Source organism: Heloderma suspectum, chromosome 7, assembly GCF_057233095.1.
Source record: "Heloderma suspectum isolate Gila_16-S chromosome 7, 16-S_ref, whole genome shotgun sequence".
Classification (NCBI taxonomy): Eukaryota; Metazoa; Chordata; class Lepidosauria; order Squamata; family Helodermatidae; genus Heloderma; species Heloderma suspectum.
The window spans coordinates 25,091,861-25,106,623 of record NC_139464.1 but is presented as its reverse complement, the minus strand read 5'-3'; the positions used below and the strand labels follow the sequence as shown (position 1 = coordinate 25,106,623).

Here is a 14,763-nt window from a genome sequence, read left to right as displayed (position 1 = left end):
GGTGGAGTAAAACAGAATGTCATCAAACTAGCAAGGGCTGCTCAACCAATGAGAGAGGCTTGTTTCCCACACCATCAACGCTCCCCCCTTTTGCATGAAGAAGCCAAAATCCCCGATTCTCCAGTACAGCCTCTGAAGGCTCCCTATGAGAGCAGTCCACCACCCCCATTTTTCCCCGTTCCAGGAAGCTTCCGCAGAGTTATTGCCCCCACCCCATTTTTCCTAATGTGTATAGATTTCCTGAAGAAGCCAAAATTGCCAATTCTCCAGTGCAGCATCTGAAGGCTCCCTATGAGAGCACCCCCCCCCCGCAATTTCATCCCATTCCAGCAAATTGTCATGGAGTTATTGCTTCCACCACCACCACTTCTCCAGGCCCTTTCTCCCTGCTTGCAATGATAGACTCCTGAGACCTTGCCAGATCACTATTATGATAAAGCACTTAGAATCGAAGAACTGACTTTACATAACATTTATTTAATTAATTAATTATTTCATTTTTTATACCGCCTAATAGCTGAAGCTCTCTTGGCCATTCACAAAATTAAAACCATAAAAATACAACAGAGAATACAATATAAAATATAATAGATTAAAACTCTAGAATAAAAACACAACCAGAGTAAAACCTAACAGCAGTGCAGCTATTTAAAACGTAATAGCAGATTTAAGACAGCAGAGCTAAAAAAACTGGAATGCTAAAATGTTAACAATGTCTGGGAAAAATAAAAAAAAATCTTCACCTGGTGCCAGAAAGAGTACAACATAGGCACCAGGTGAACCTCTCTAGGGAGTTCATTCCGCAACCGAGGTGCCACAGCAGAAAATGCCTTTTTCCTTGTAGCCACCTGCCTTACCTCTTTCAGCAGGGGCTTCTGGAGAAGGACCCCTGAAGATGATCTTAGGGTCCAGGCAGGTATATATGGGAGGAGTGATCCTTCAGATAACCTGGCCCCAAGCTGTTTAGGGCTTTGAATGTTAATACCAGCACTTTACACGATATTGGAGATGCAATTTAACACAATGGAGAAGTGAAGTAATGCAAACATCGAAGTGCATTATCACAGAGGTTAATTACTCCCACTGGCAAAATGGGAGTGCAGGGCGATTCTGAAGGCTGGAAAGCCTCAGTGAGGTCACGGCCAGGTGAAAGACACACCCCTGGGCAGTGCTATCATGCCGAAGTAAATGCGGAGGATAGGGGCACACAGCACCAGAAGCTCAGAGAACCTGAATTAAAGAAATAAAACAGAGTAAAAGCTGGATTTCTTGGGAAATCCGGCTTTTCTACCGGAAATCTCCGGGGTGGCTGCGGATTGGCCACAAAGTCATGTGCCATGAACGACCTTGAAATGCTCCCAATTCGCAGCAAATCCCCCATGAGGACAGCCCCCAGGGTTTTAGGCAGGGCCTTTCCCAACCCTTCTTGGAAATGCTTGACCTCTGAGCTACAGCCGTTTCCCCAACTTTATTCCCTATTTGTCATAGAGCAATAAGCAAGGGCAGTACTGGTTTTCTAAACCAAGCCTTCAAGACTTGGAGAAGAGAAATGCCTCCTGTCCAGAAGCTGCTTTCAGAGTGGGAGGGCCTTCTGTGCCTCCTGCTCCCACATCCTGTTTTGTGGGGAGGGAGAGTGAAAGCCCCAAGTGTATCTCCCCTCCCCCCATGGCATTGCTCTACCCCATGTTTCCTGTAGGAACTACTAGAGTGAAAGAACATTTGAGAAGTTCTATTTCTGATGTTGTATTAAGCTCTGTTTTGCATCCTTCATCTCCACCCTTCTCTGTTGAAAATAGGTGCCATAGCCCAGCTGATGACTGAACCTGAAATAAAAAATTGTGTCCTTAACATGCACACCAGCTTTAGTCCAATATCTTCAAAGGAGATATTTCACTGAGGTGTATGTTATATCTTTCCTGTTCTCCTTGAAAATACCTCTGGGTTTGAACTTGAAACATAGAATTGATGTGCTTGTTAAGAACGCCATCTTTGATTTGCTAGCACTGTTGTGCAAGCAGTGGCGGAGCAATTCGCTTAGTGGTATGATAGACTGATTTACTCATTCCGTACCAACCTATCTCTGGTCCTTGTCACTTTTGCATGTGGTCACCCATAAGTCTGTTCCATCCTATTTTAGCATTAATCTGTAATTGATTTTTTAAAATAAAATCTGCAAGAAAATTTGCTTGAAACATAGAATTATGACTTGAACATGTATTCCAAATTTTGTTCCAGTATCTCAGTTCGAATTATCACATTACTATTTTTTTTAAAGACAGAATTCCAGGTAACTTAGTTAAACCAAACGCCTCACTTTGTTCAGCCAATGAATGGCAGACATTCACTTACCTGGGAAAAAGTAAAAGTGTACCCCCTAGTGATTCCAGTATATGCAGTGAGAAGCTGCTTTTGCTTCCTGCCTCCTCCCACTCCCCCACCTGTATCAGAGCCCACCTTGCCCATTGAACTTGGCAGAAGCCATAGAAAAGTGAGCCATCCCACACTTGCAAGGCCTCAACCCTTCATGTGCAGAGTGCTGCTCCAGGAGCTGTTACTCACAAACTGCAGATGAGGTTCAAACTATGACTTGACACAATCATTTCAGATAGGATGGGTGGGGAGGCTGCTTATATGTTGCAATGTTTCTCTACGAAAAAGACTCCTGCACATATAAAAGGCTAGCATGTGAGGAAGAAGGCTAGGCTAGAACTCTTCGGCATCAAATCTAATTTTCTGTTTGGATAATTTTGAGAGAGGTGGTATGGAAGAGCTTTCAGTCACGTGAGTCACCATCTGCAGTTTGAAGCGGTGCAGTTCAGACTCAGGTTTATCACTTCCTCTGCTGTTGGAACTGTGCCAAAGTGTGATGTAATGTTGGAACTTGCTTACACAGATAGATGTTTAGTTTCAAGGTATTTCCATGTCTGGGATTAGAGGTAATTCTTTTTCCTTTTAATATGCAACCGCTGGGGGATTGTGAAGATTAAAGGGTTCTGAAATCTGCTATGCAAATCCTCTCAGTACCTCTGTTCATGAAGAACTTCCTCTCATTTTTCTTCCTTGTTTAACCTATAGTTCTGTAATGATGTAGTAATATTACTCCAGGACACATGATGCAAAAAATGAGATGCTCTTCCTGGCTGGTCATAGAATCATAGAATCATAGATTAGTAGGTCAGAAGGGGCCTACAAGGCCATCGAGTCCAACCCCCTGCTCAATGCAGGAATCCAAGTCAGAGCATCCCTGACAGATGGCTGTCCAGCCTTGTCTTGAATGCCTCCAGTGTGGGAGAGCCCACCACCTCCCTAGGTCATTGGTTCCATTGTAGTATTGCTCTTACAGTCAGGAAGTTTTTCCTGATGTTCAGCCGGAATCTGGCTTCCTGTAACTTGATCCCATTATTCCGTGTCCTGCACTCTGGGATGATCAAGAAGAGATCCTGGCCTTCCTCTCTGTGACAACCTTTCAAGTACTTGAAGAGTGCTATCATATCTCCCCTCAGTCTTGTCTTCTCAAGGCTAAACATGCCCAGTTCTTTCAGTCTCTCTTCATAAGGCTTTGTTTCCAGTCCCCTGATCATCTTTGTTGCCCTCCTCTGAACCCTCTCCAGTTTGTCTGCATCCTTCTTAAAATGTGGTGCCCAGAACTGGACACAGTACTCCAGATGAGGCCTAAGCAGTGCTGAGTAGAGGGGAACTAGAACTTCCCGGGATTTGGAAGCTATGCTTCTATGAATGCAGCCCAAAATAGCATTTGCCATTTTTGCAGCCACATCACATTGTTGGCTCATATTAAGCTTGTGATCGATAACAATGGTCATTAGAAGTATTATCTCAGATTTGTGATGTGTGCAAGTTTCTGTCATGTCTTTGATCAACACTTTGGCTTTCCTTTTCTGTTGTGAAGTGTGTGGCTTCCATATATAATCTTATTGCTGTTTGGAATGATAGTCACATTTCTGGAAGACTCTTAATGCTGTCACTTTCAGTGAATATATACTCACATTTGTTTTTTTAAATGGCTCTATAACCCAGTGGTACTGGAATTCAGTATATTTGTTTTGTACAGAAACACTTAATTTCACAAGATTTTGTCTGGTTTAGAGTTGAGATCTCTTGCTTTAAAAATGGGTTTCTTCATTGAATAACTTTGCCAAATTTACACCGTCGTTTAAAATACAAAAGAGTAGATCTAACCTCTAAATCAGGAGGGGCAAGGGGTTGGTTGGTGCCAGGGTGTCCACAGGCACCACATTGGAGACCCCAGATTTAGGGCAGCATCCACTGCTGCCTACACATTAGTGAGACCTACCGGCAGTGCAGCAGGAAGCTAGCAGATCCTGCAGCAATTGGAAATGAGCAAGTGTCTTATGCATTCTTCACCGGTGTACCACAGACTACTTCATCAGTTTCTGATAGTTGAGGTCAGTGATTTTTCTATAAAGCTCCCTTTCTAAGGTTTTTTCCCAATCAACTGCTTTTCTTACTCTGTAACAATTCCATATACACAGATTAAGATGCTGATTCATTAGTAAGATGTTATTTAACTTGGACCCCAAGTGAAGTATTTCTAAAACACATGAGGCTAAAGCTCCATTTTATTTCATTTGTCTTTTGAGAGTGCTGTTTTGACGATGACAAATTCATGTGTGATGGAAAGCTGTTTAGTTCAGGGATTCTTGATTTCTCCAGTAGATTGCTTATTGTTATAGGGTGGGGTTTTATAACCAATACACTTAGTTTATGCAGAATTACCTAAACTAATATGGGAGGGTGGGCAGAAGGGTACTCTTCTTATGTGTATGTACTAAGAATATACTGGAAGTTTCTGTAATCCTGTTTCACTGTTAAATAATTCTGCAATCCTGTGCTGATGGAATTAGTGTCTGATTATCAGGATGTAAAACATGCTCAAAACTGAGCTATTAAACTATGTTTTATCATGCTCAGTTTTCCTACATTGAAGATCCTTTCTCTGGAGATCGTCAACACTTGCATTTCTTTGGGGTGAGCATGTATCCCAGGCACTATCTGGGGCTCAGATTCTAATAATCAGCCATACTTCTTTGAACCAGATACTAAAAAAAAGGGCTCTGAAATCTGTACCAAGTCTGCATATCACCGAATTAGTAGGTGATATATAAACCATATATGTGCAGTTCACTTAGTTGTCTAAATGATTAATTTGTGCATGCTGTAAAATGATCAGGGAATTGATTATATGAGTGACATGCCAAAGATGAATCAAGTCCCTTATTTCTGTTGTCTAAATTGGGTCTCATTCTCACAAACAGCAGATGAGGTGGCAAATGTGTCTAGACTGTACCACTTGAGATTGCAAATGGGGATTCACATGATGGAATGCTTCTTCCCACCATGGGGGTAAGGAGAGCATTCCCACACACAGAAATCTGTCAAATTAAGGAGAACGCTAGACTACAACCCTTCATCCAGACATCTAGCAATCTATGTGCATGAAATTATTTTTAGGGTGGAGGAGCATACTGTTATAAGACCACAGCTGCATTCTGAATTGGTACAGTTCAGACACATTTTTGCCACCATCCGCTGTCTACAAGAACAAGGCCTTATTGCTTGTCATTCAGGGAAATTTCTGGCCATGGAATCTAGAATAACAGATGTAATTATGCTTTTTTTAAAAAAGGCTGAAGAAGCAAAGCTGGTCTCTATGTGTGCATTGGAACAAAAATTTGCTGTTCTTTGGTCAAAACCCATCAGGGACGTGTAACTCGGCTGCAAGCTCCATGTAACTTTTCAGAAAGAACAAATCTGTATTTCAGACATTAAAATTTGTCAGTATAATGGGGGGGAAATTCAAATGCAAACTTCAAATGCAAACAGAAGGAAATTGTTTTCAGTTACAGAAATAATACTGCATCTAGTTTCTCTGTAATGAGAACAGAGTGGCGGAAACTATTTATTTAAGCCATTTATTTATTTAATTAGCTTATAAACTTCTTGAAGCGGTTTACAACATAAAATTTTAAAAAATACAAAACATCCACGGTTAAAACATTTACAAATAGAAAATACAAAACATCTGTTAAAACATTTAAAATCAAAAGATAAATTCATTACTTAAAACATTTAAAATCAGAGAACTAACAATCAACAAACTGGGCAGCACAATCAGTTAGGTAAGGCGTGGGTGAAAAGATAGGTCTTTAACCGGCACCTGCCAACGTTGGCAACTCTTGCATACCAAGGAGGAGGGCATTCAGCAAAGTGGGTGCCACCACAGAGTGAGCTCATTTTTGGGTTGCCACAAGATAGTAATCTGTAGGTTGCAATACCACCAGCTAGGCCTGTTCCAATGATCTTAACGACTTGAACAGTTCAATATCAAGGAAGGTGATCCACTAGGTAACCTGGTGGCAAGTAGTTCAGAGCTTTATATACCAGCAGTGAAACCTTGAACCTAGCTCAATAGCTAATGGGCAGCCAGATTTTGTTGCTTCTAGAAATGAAGCAGCAGAAAGAATTGCAAAGTAATTCTGATGGATAAAATGAAATACGCTGGAGAATCAGTTATCACCCAAGAATATTGCTGTCGGGTAACTCTTTTGTCCCTGCTGAACTTCAATAGCCAAAATCAAAACACAGACAAGAGGCTTCTATCCACGACTCTTTAATCCTTTTACTTCGATGAGTCATACAGATGCTAATTGTCAGTAACTCACAGTCTGCAAAGGAAATGCCTTCAGGGAGTTCAAAGAGAATCCAGGAAGATTGAAAGTTGCCTACCGTTTGAGAAAAGGCAGGCATGCTTCCCTAACTTAAGGGGGGGGATCTCCCTCTGTCTCGAGAGGAATCTATGCGTAGCTGTTCCCGCTGGGCCAATCGGGCAGATCACCTCAGCTCCGCCGCTGCCATCTCTCTCTTGGCCTTGCGTCTGTGCCTGGCATCTAAGAATTCAGGGTGTCCAAGCCCCACGTCTCCCTGTTCACTATCTCTCATGGGGGTGTGTGAAGAGAGGTTCTCTCTGTCCAGCTGGACTATTGAGGAGTCTGTCCCTCCCTGTCTGGAAGAGTCTGGGAAAGTTTCTCCCCCACATTTTGCGGTTCCTCTTCAAACTCTGAGATACTGAGCCACTGCCTGTGCTCAGAGGCACCCCGACATCTAGTAAACGAATAACAGCTAAGACATCTACATTGTGTGTGAAAATGGTCGTATAACTGCTATTTTCAAATTTAGGTTGCACAAGTGTTTGAGTACTTGCGTTCCCCTTCACAGGCAAATTAAAGATCAGAATAAAAAGGTAGCAAATCTGAAGCACAAAGAACAAGTGGAGAAGAAAAAGAGCGCACAGATGTTGGAAGAAGCAAGGCGGCGGGAGGACAATCTTAATGACAGTTCCCAGCAATTGCAGGTAACATGGGATCTCATGTCTGATACAAGGCTGTCTTTAACTTGAGCTTTCTGCCTCACTTGCTTCCTTGCTTTCAGACTTACTCATAATAAAAGAGTTGCTTTGTGCTTAAAAGAGAAGCTCTCTCCCCCCCCCTGGGAGGGTGTGACCCATTCAGCTACAGCAGTTTGATCCCTTTTATGGTAAGTGAGTAAATAGGGCTTCACTTCAGCTGTAAATTACCGGAGCAATATCATCTGGTCGTCAGGTTTAAGATGGTTACAGAGTCTTCTGGTTTTTCTAAAAATCGTCTTGTTTAATTGTTTTGGGATATTTGGACTTTTGTTCGGTGAAGAAAAACTGAGAAGCACACGTGCATCAGTAAGTATTCTTGGAGTTACAGAAATATTTGTCTGGTTCTTTTGGCACATATAATTTTCCACTCTTTAGTTTCACACCTGTTCACTGCATATTTCCTTCTATCCACAACGCCACCGACTTAGTGCCACATAGCCATCAATGACTCCTCACAGAATATTTTAACAGCATGAAATAGGCATATTGTGACAACACTGTGGGAAACCAAGTTCACTTGTAATGGAAGCTGAGTTGATGTGAACATAATCCAGTTTAACAAACCTTCTCTCTGAGGGAGGAGTTAAACTAAAAGGGGAGGGGAGAAAATAAAGAGCTAGTCATTCTAATCTCCTGACCTAATCATGGAAATGTGACCAGAATGGGGCCTGCTGAATATCTTCCCAGGGTACCTTGATTCCTCTTCAGAAAGCAGAAAATATCTGAGAGATCCACATAAGATACAGTTGCAATCTCGCTAATGTTCCACGTTTCTAAGTCTCTGTGAGACTATGTTATCTGCTCCTTCTCCGGTGCAGGCAGTAAAGCCAAGGGGAACAGATGGAATATACTGTGTTTAGGGAACAAAATTCAAAACTCAAAATTCAAAACAATCTTTGTAGCAAAAAAAGAGGTTCTCACTTCAGCATGAACTATACATACATGAACAGAGGGTTCCAGGGTAATAATACAGCTTAATTTCATTATACTATCTCTACAGTTTGATTGTGGGAGACACAAAAAGAGAGGAGGCAGCAGGTATGTTTATGAGTAAACAGACTGAATGAAAGGCGAATGTGGTGTGTGGATGTACACATATGCTCCAAATAAACATGGGGGGGTGTCTATTGCAAGCTGATGAGGGGCTATGGAAGAAGTGTAGGAGAAGGAGACTGGAAGTAAGAAAGCGTGATGGATATAGGTTCTGCTTGTTATACAAGGGCTCACCTGTCCTTCATCCATCTTTCATAAAAATGCTCACCAGTTATTGAGCCATTTGCTAGTGAAGAAATCAAGGGACATAACTTCCAGGTCACCTTTAAATATTGCCACTGAACTATTGCAAGGTGGATGGGAATGTGCCTCTAAATATCTTGCTCTGCTTTGACACTGATCTAATAATGGCCATATGCTTCATATATAGGTACTTCATGGCATTCAGCTGTCAGTTTCTGAAATCCTTGAAGGTGTTAAATCACCAGTTTAAATTAGTCCTCTTCAGTTGTCTTATTGCACAGTCTCTTCCCCATCGAGTAGTGGACTTCATTTAATCCTTTCAGTAGTTTGATGTTCTGTGTGCACACACATGTGTGAACTTCCACAGTTATACTATGGCTTGCTTTTCAGTGGTGCCACAAATAAGATTGCCCCAAGGGAAATTGAAAGCCAGGAGAGAGGGTTTTGCTTTACTCAGTGATGCCATTTCACCCTGCAGTATGTACTGATGGTGTTAAATTCTAAGATCAGCTGGTTACATTAAACTTCGATGTAAGTGTAGTGGAGTTTCTAATCAATTCAGGAACAATGGAAAATCTACAATCACCTAGTTGTATGGCTATAATATGCACACACTTTCAATATAGATATTATAATGAGCTGGATATATCCCATTTTTCTCCTTCTCTGTACATTCCTCTTTCTTGCCATGCTCATTCAGATTTCTTATGTGGAAAAGGGAATAAGTAAAACTGTTTGTTCATATTCTTGTCTCTTATTCATGAGTTAAACTGCACACAGGCCTCTTAACTCCATTAAATTAAATTTGATCGGTTTAGTTGTGTGCAGAGGGGGAGGGAGAGACATGACACATGATAATTTGATTTATGGTTACGCAGTTTATGGCAAAGTACAGCCACTTGAAAGAAAAAAAATTATCACAGTTGTGTATCGTTGGGTACTTATGAATGAAGAAAAGAGGAGCTGTAATGAAACATTTTGTGCTGTAGCCCAAAACTATGTAACGGGGGTGGGGGGTGGGGGCAGGGGAATCAGACCATAAAAGCTATAATTAAAGTTTAAGGTGCATTTCTTTATATAAAATAAAGTGAAGCATCTTATGTTTATTTTCTATAATATATCTTACAGTTAGGACCATTCTGCTATCATTTTAATTCATGCACTAGTCATAGAGCCAGAGCCTGATGCAGTTTCATGCACATGCCCAGTAGACCACAAAGGCAATGCAAGACAGATGGGAAGACACTCCCCCCAAATCAAACCCATGCATTATAGATGCATCTGATCTGTTCATGCCAGTGACAATCCAGCAAGTGAATCCATACCAGAAATCTGTAAATACGTCCCCCTTGCAGAATCAGGGAGATACTGGTTGCGTTCAAATGTCACGCTAAATTATGGTTCAGTGAGATAAACCTGTCCTTTTCCCGGACTCGCACACTTCTCCCTTCCTCTCTCCTCCTCTACCATGGCCATGAAGAGGAGTTTGGAGTTTTTGCTTTCACTTTTGGTTAAGCACAGCTTACCATGTCATCCAAACTCAACAAACTATGGACAGTTTCAAATAAGTCACCTTCAAACCACGTGTTATGACACTGCCTTGTTTAAACTAACAATAGAAAGCTTGGCATAATCAAGAGCAGAAGCTTCTGAACTCATCCGCCTGGCCACAGAGGGGAGGGGGGAGTGTGCGAACCCAGTGGGGGGCTAGGCTCATTCACATCTCGCTAAACCAATGTCAGGAGAACTTAGTTGGGTTACCTGTGCCTAGGTATTTCTTCCAAGATTCTGCACTTAATTGTTTGTCAAGCTGCCCATAGTAACTAAAGCTATGAACCTGTACATAGTATAGGCATTAAATAAAAGCTAAGAATTTCAGCAAAAGCAGCACTTCCTCTACCTGTCCTAAAGTTTTCTGCCTGGGATTTTTTCTCCTGTGTGACAGCATCTCATTTGAACATGCTGAATGTCTACAAGATCATTCTTTTGTTTGGAGTATATTTTCATAAAAATGATGCCCTTACTTTTCTCCAGATAGAATAAAGGCAACTTATCCAACACAACTCCTTTTCCATTATTCTCCTGGGGACAAATTAGTTAAACAAAAACATTAAGCCTAGGGAGAAATAGATATTCTAAGGCAAGCATTGCTGGATTTGGGGTTAGTACACAGAAGCACCAATTTCAGATAATTTTGGCTTTTGTGGTTTGGGCAGGAATTAATAATTCATTATATAGCTCTTAAAAAAATGATCCCTATTTTCTTAAACTGACCATCTGCAATCCAGCCAAATAAACAAGCTTCCAAGGTCTTAAACTCCACTGTCTGTAATAGGCGTGTGGTTTGTCTCTTCCTGAGTCCAGTAACAAAGTGTTTGTTTTATACAGGGAGTTTCTGATAATGGAAACTGGACATTTGGGAAGCATAGTAAGAGTACTGAAAGAAAGAATGAAGCAATAATAAAAATTATCTCAGTTCAGCTGGACTAAAAAAGAAACTCATAAACATGGATTTATAATATTGTGTATTTTAACTTCTCTTATATCGGTTTTGCACATATTTGAAAGCTTGCTTCCCTAACAACAGGATAAAAGCTGATTTCTTCCACCACACCTTTCTTCTCAGGGCTTCACTAGGTGAGTAAGCAGTAGCATTTGGACTGAGATTTCACCTAGTTTTGCATTTCCTGGCTTGGAAATACAAATCTCTGTAGCTCATAATACTCATCATAAACACGAGGTGTTAGCCTTGAGATGAACTTGAGCATGCTCCGGGAGAGAGTGGAGGACAGGAAGGCCTGGCGTGCTATGGTCCATGGGATCACGAAGAGTCGAACACATCTTAACGACTGAACAACAACAAAATTAGCCTTGAGAGCTCACCTCTAGTTCTGAATACAAAACAAGTTCCTGCACATGTGCAGAGTGTGATTTCTAACTTAAATTTATGTGAAGTCCAAGCCCTAGATACCCAACAGTGCTCACACCAAGCTAGACAGACAACTCCCCAAGGGCTTTTTAAAGCTCCCGTGACTCCCACAAGCCCAGTGAGGCTCCAGTCCTCTGTACACTTACCTAGGAGTACATCCCATTGAACTCGGTGAACGCCTGAGTAGATATGTGTAAAGGACTGCAATGTAAGCGTCACTCAAGAACCCTCTGGGAAGGGGATGGGATTTTTTCAAATAGCTCTCTAAAAAAAATTATACCTTTTTACTTCCCCACAGAATCTGTTATTTGCAGGAAATAGAACATAGCCGTTCAGAATAGCCTGTCTTGCATCCAGACTTGTTTCTGAGTTGTATGGAAAATTTGGGGGAGTTTCTCACACCAACCTATGATAATGGGCCTGGCCACAATCATTAATCACAGGGTTAATAGGATGCAAAAAAAGTGGAACAATTTCTCAGGCTCAGTCTAGTAAGATGCTCCATATTTGAGGAATGCGCTTTCCAATGTCACAAGTCTGCCTACCGTGGCTTTCTGTTTGCATGAAGGTGGCTAATGTAGGACAATTTATTTCATGGAACCAGGTTAGATGGCTTATGGCTGAACAAATAGGAAGTTAGGGAAGAATTCCATACTCTTGCCCCAAATGCCTGTCTTAGGAAAATAATGACACCAAGTAATGGCTTAGGCATATGAATGGCTTTAGTTCAGTGGTGGAGTACATGGTTGGCATGCAGAAAGTCCCCAGTTCAGTCCCTTGTATCGCCAGGTAGGCCTAGGAAAGAATCCTACCTGAAACCCCGGAGAGCTACAGCCGGTCAGTATAGACAATACTGAGCTAGAGATCAGTGGTCTGACTCGGTATAAGGCAACTTCCCATTCTGTGATGATTTATTGACAGCTACTTGTTTTACTAAGAACAAATATTCTGCTGCTTATCATCTGCATTCGAAAGCTTTTTCAGAATATATATTTAATAGTAGTTTAACCAATATTGTATGGGTAACTCTGAACACAGTAATAAGTAAAGTATCTTGAAATTTCAAACTAAATTTTCATCCTGATTACATTAGGATATTACCATAGAATTAATTGTTGCACCACTTGATTGTGATTTGTATTTGTCAATAGCTGTACATTTAATATTTCTGAATGGAAAAGGTTACTCTATTGTAAATACTTTCTCAAATGAAAAATACGTTCTTGCTTCCTCATATGTTCAGTTTCTATACAGATATTCTAATCAGCTTTAACTGGACAGATAATTCTACTTTGGAATAGAACTGGAGACACCACTGAAGATTCTGAATGTGACAGCCTGGATTCTGTCATAACATAGACAACCTAATGAGTATTTTCCGTGTCTGGTGCAATTAGAACTGCACACTGTAATTTTCAAGGACTGTGTGTAGGGTAATTCTAACTCTTAAGCACCTGTAGCAACATTAAAAGGATTTAATCAACAGTGTTTCAGAAGATACAGGAAGCAAGCACAATCTTCTTGATGCCAGAGTAGTAACTATGAAGATCAATCCATGATCGTCATCTTTGTTGAGACATATACCTGAGGAACCTTTCTGTGTTAGTTCGTGCGTTGCTTTCTGCTCTTGTCTGTTCTGATTGGTATACATTAGTACTAACTAGGGATGGACGAATCTGTCAATTTAGTTTTTCATATTTCCAAGCTTAAGTATATTTCATCTTGTTTCTGCTTCAGCTGGTGATTTTAAAAAAACCTGTATGAAAATGTATATGCCTTTGCACTGAATTTCTCCTATAGGCATTTTACATGCAATTTTGCCTAATATGCAAAAAAAAAAACAATTTTTGCAAGCAATGTCCCCTAATATAATGCATTTTAAAAAACTTTCAGTACTATATGCATTGTTGTATGCATTTTTTGGTTGGAGAACAGCATTTCAAAATTTGGAGAAGTGTAAGCACCAAAGGATAATTGTGTTTTGGTTTGCATAGCTGTTAGGGAAGTGCGAAATTGGTAGGTTTGCATTAAAATGCAAACCAAACGAATTTCTTCCCCATCCTTAGTACTAACATCAAGACCTGGCACTCTTCTCATCTCTGCACAAGCCTTGCACTCTTCTCTCATCAGTCAAACACTTCTCTGTAGTGAAACAGGCTTATTGGAACTTATAAATTTTACAGAACTGGCAGTAGTTTGCTTTGCTGAGGTATCATCTTCACAAACATGAGTATTTTGCAAATGTTGTGATCATATAAAATGTTAACAATTAACAGAATGAATGGTGCCAAACGAAGGTGCTTTCCTGATTTTTCTACTACCATCACTGCAGTTCCTCAGATTAAATGATTCATCAGAAACTGGAAGAGAATGCCTTAATTCTGCTGCTTTATTTCTTAGTACTGATTAGTTACTATGTAAAATGCTAGCTGTACACTTCAGAGAAGCCAAGCAGGCCCTTTCTGATCTGAATAGTTTCTTTCTGATCTGAATATTCAGGATAGTCGTGAAGTAGTGCGATATTGAAATTACTTAACGATGCCTATGGAATTGTCCTAACTATGCTTATAGAATTCTCCTGTCATTTAGTTGACAGTGTAAGTTGAGCCTAACACACACTGTGGATTATCATTTATTGTAACAAACACAGAATGGCAACCACTTCATTCTTGTTCACAGTTTCAGAAACAGAGAATGTTCACATGTGTGTGAATTCATCCTGGAGTTTTCATACTAGAATAAACATCTCTAGTTTTTGCGCTACATTTTTCAAACTTTAAACAAGCATCTGATGTAGCATTTTGATCTTTAATAACATGGCTTAAGTATGTAAAGATTTCATCATGAAGAAATTATGTTCCTAGCCATAAAGCTTCAAATATGACTTGTTTCAACTCCTGGCCTTCATCTTTCCATCAGGCTTTTCTATAGATCCTTTGCCATATAAATTTAATATGAAGGGGCTAGATGATTGACAGAGCTTAATATTACACTCCAAAAGAGAGCATTTGTCTTTGAGCAAATCACTAACTACAAGTTGCACTCCTCATTTCCCACACTTTGCCTGTCAGGTTGTGAGTGCCCGAGAAGAAAGTCTGAATGCTTATTGCTATACCACATTATCTTCCCACTAACCTGCTATGGAGCTGCATGT

The 14,763-nt window shown here is 40.5% G+C and overlaps 1 protein-coding gene across 10 annotated transcripts in view; it reads left to right on the top strand.

The window, feature by feature from the left end:
* The window catches only part of ERC1 (ELKS/RAB6-interacting/CAST family member 1), a 274,951-nt gene that overhangs the window by 115,852 nt on the left and 144,336 nt on the right, over positions 1-14,763 (top strand). For all 10 annotated transcript variants that reach the window (XR_014784243.1, XM_084809321.1, XM_084809326.1 and 7 more), the window contains one exon: positions 7,255-7,390. Coding sequence is in view for 9 of the 10 variants with exons in the window: in XM_084809321.1 (XP_084665447.1) it covers positions 7,255-7,390 (136 nt within the window). In the remaining variant the exon portion in view is untranslated. The remainder of the gene's footprint in view (positions 1-7,254; positions 7,391-14,763) is intronic.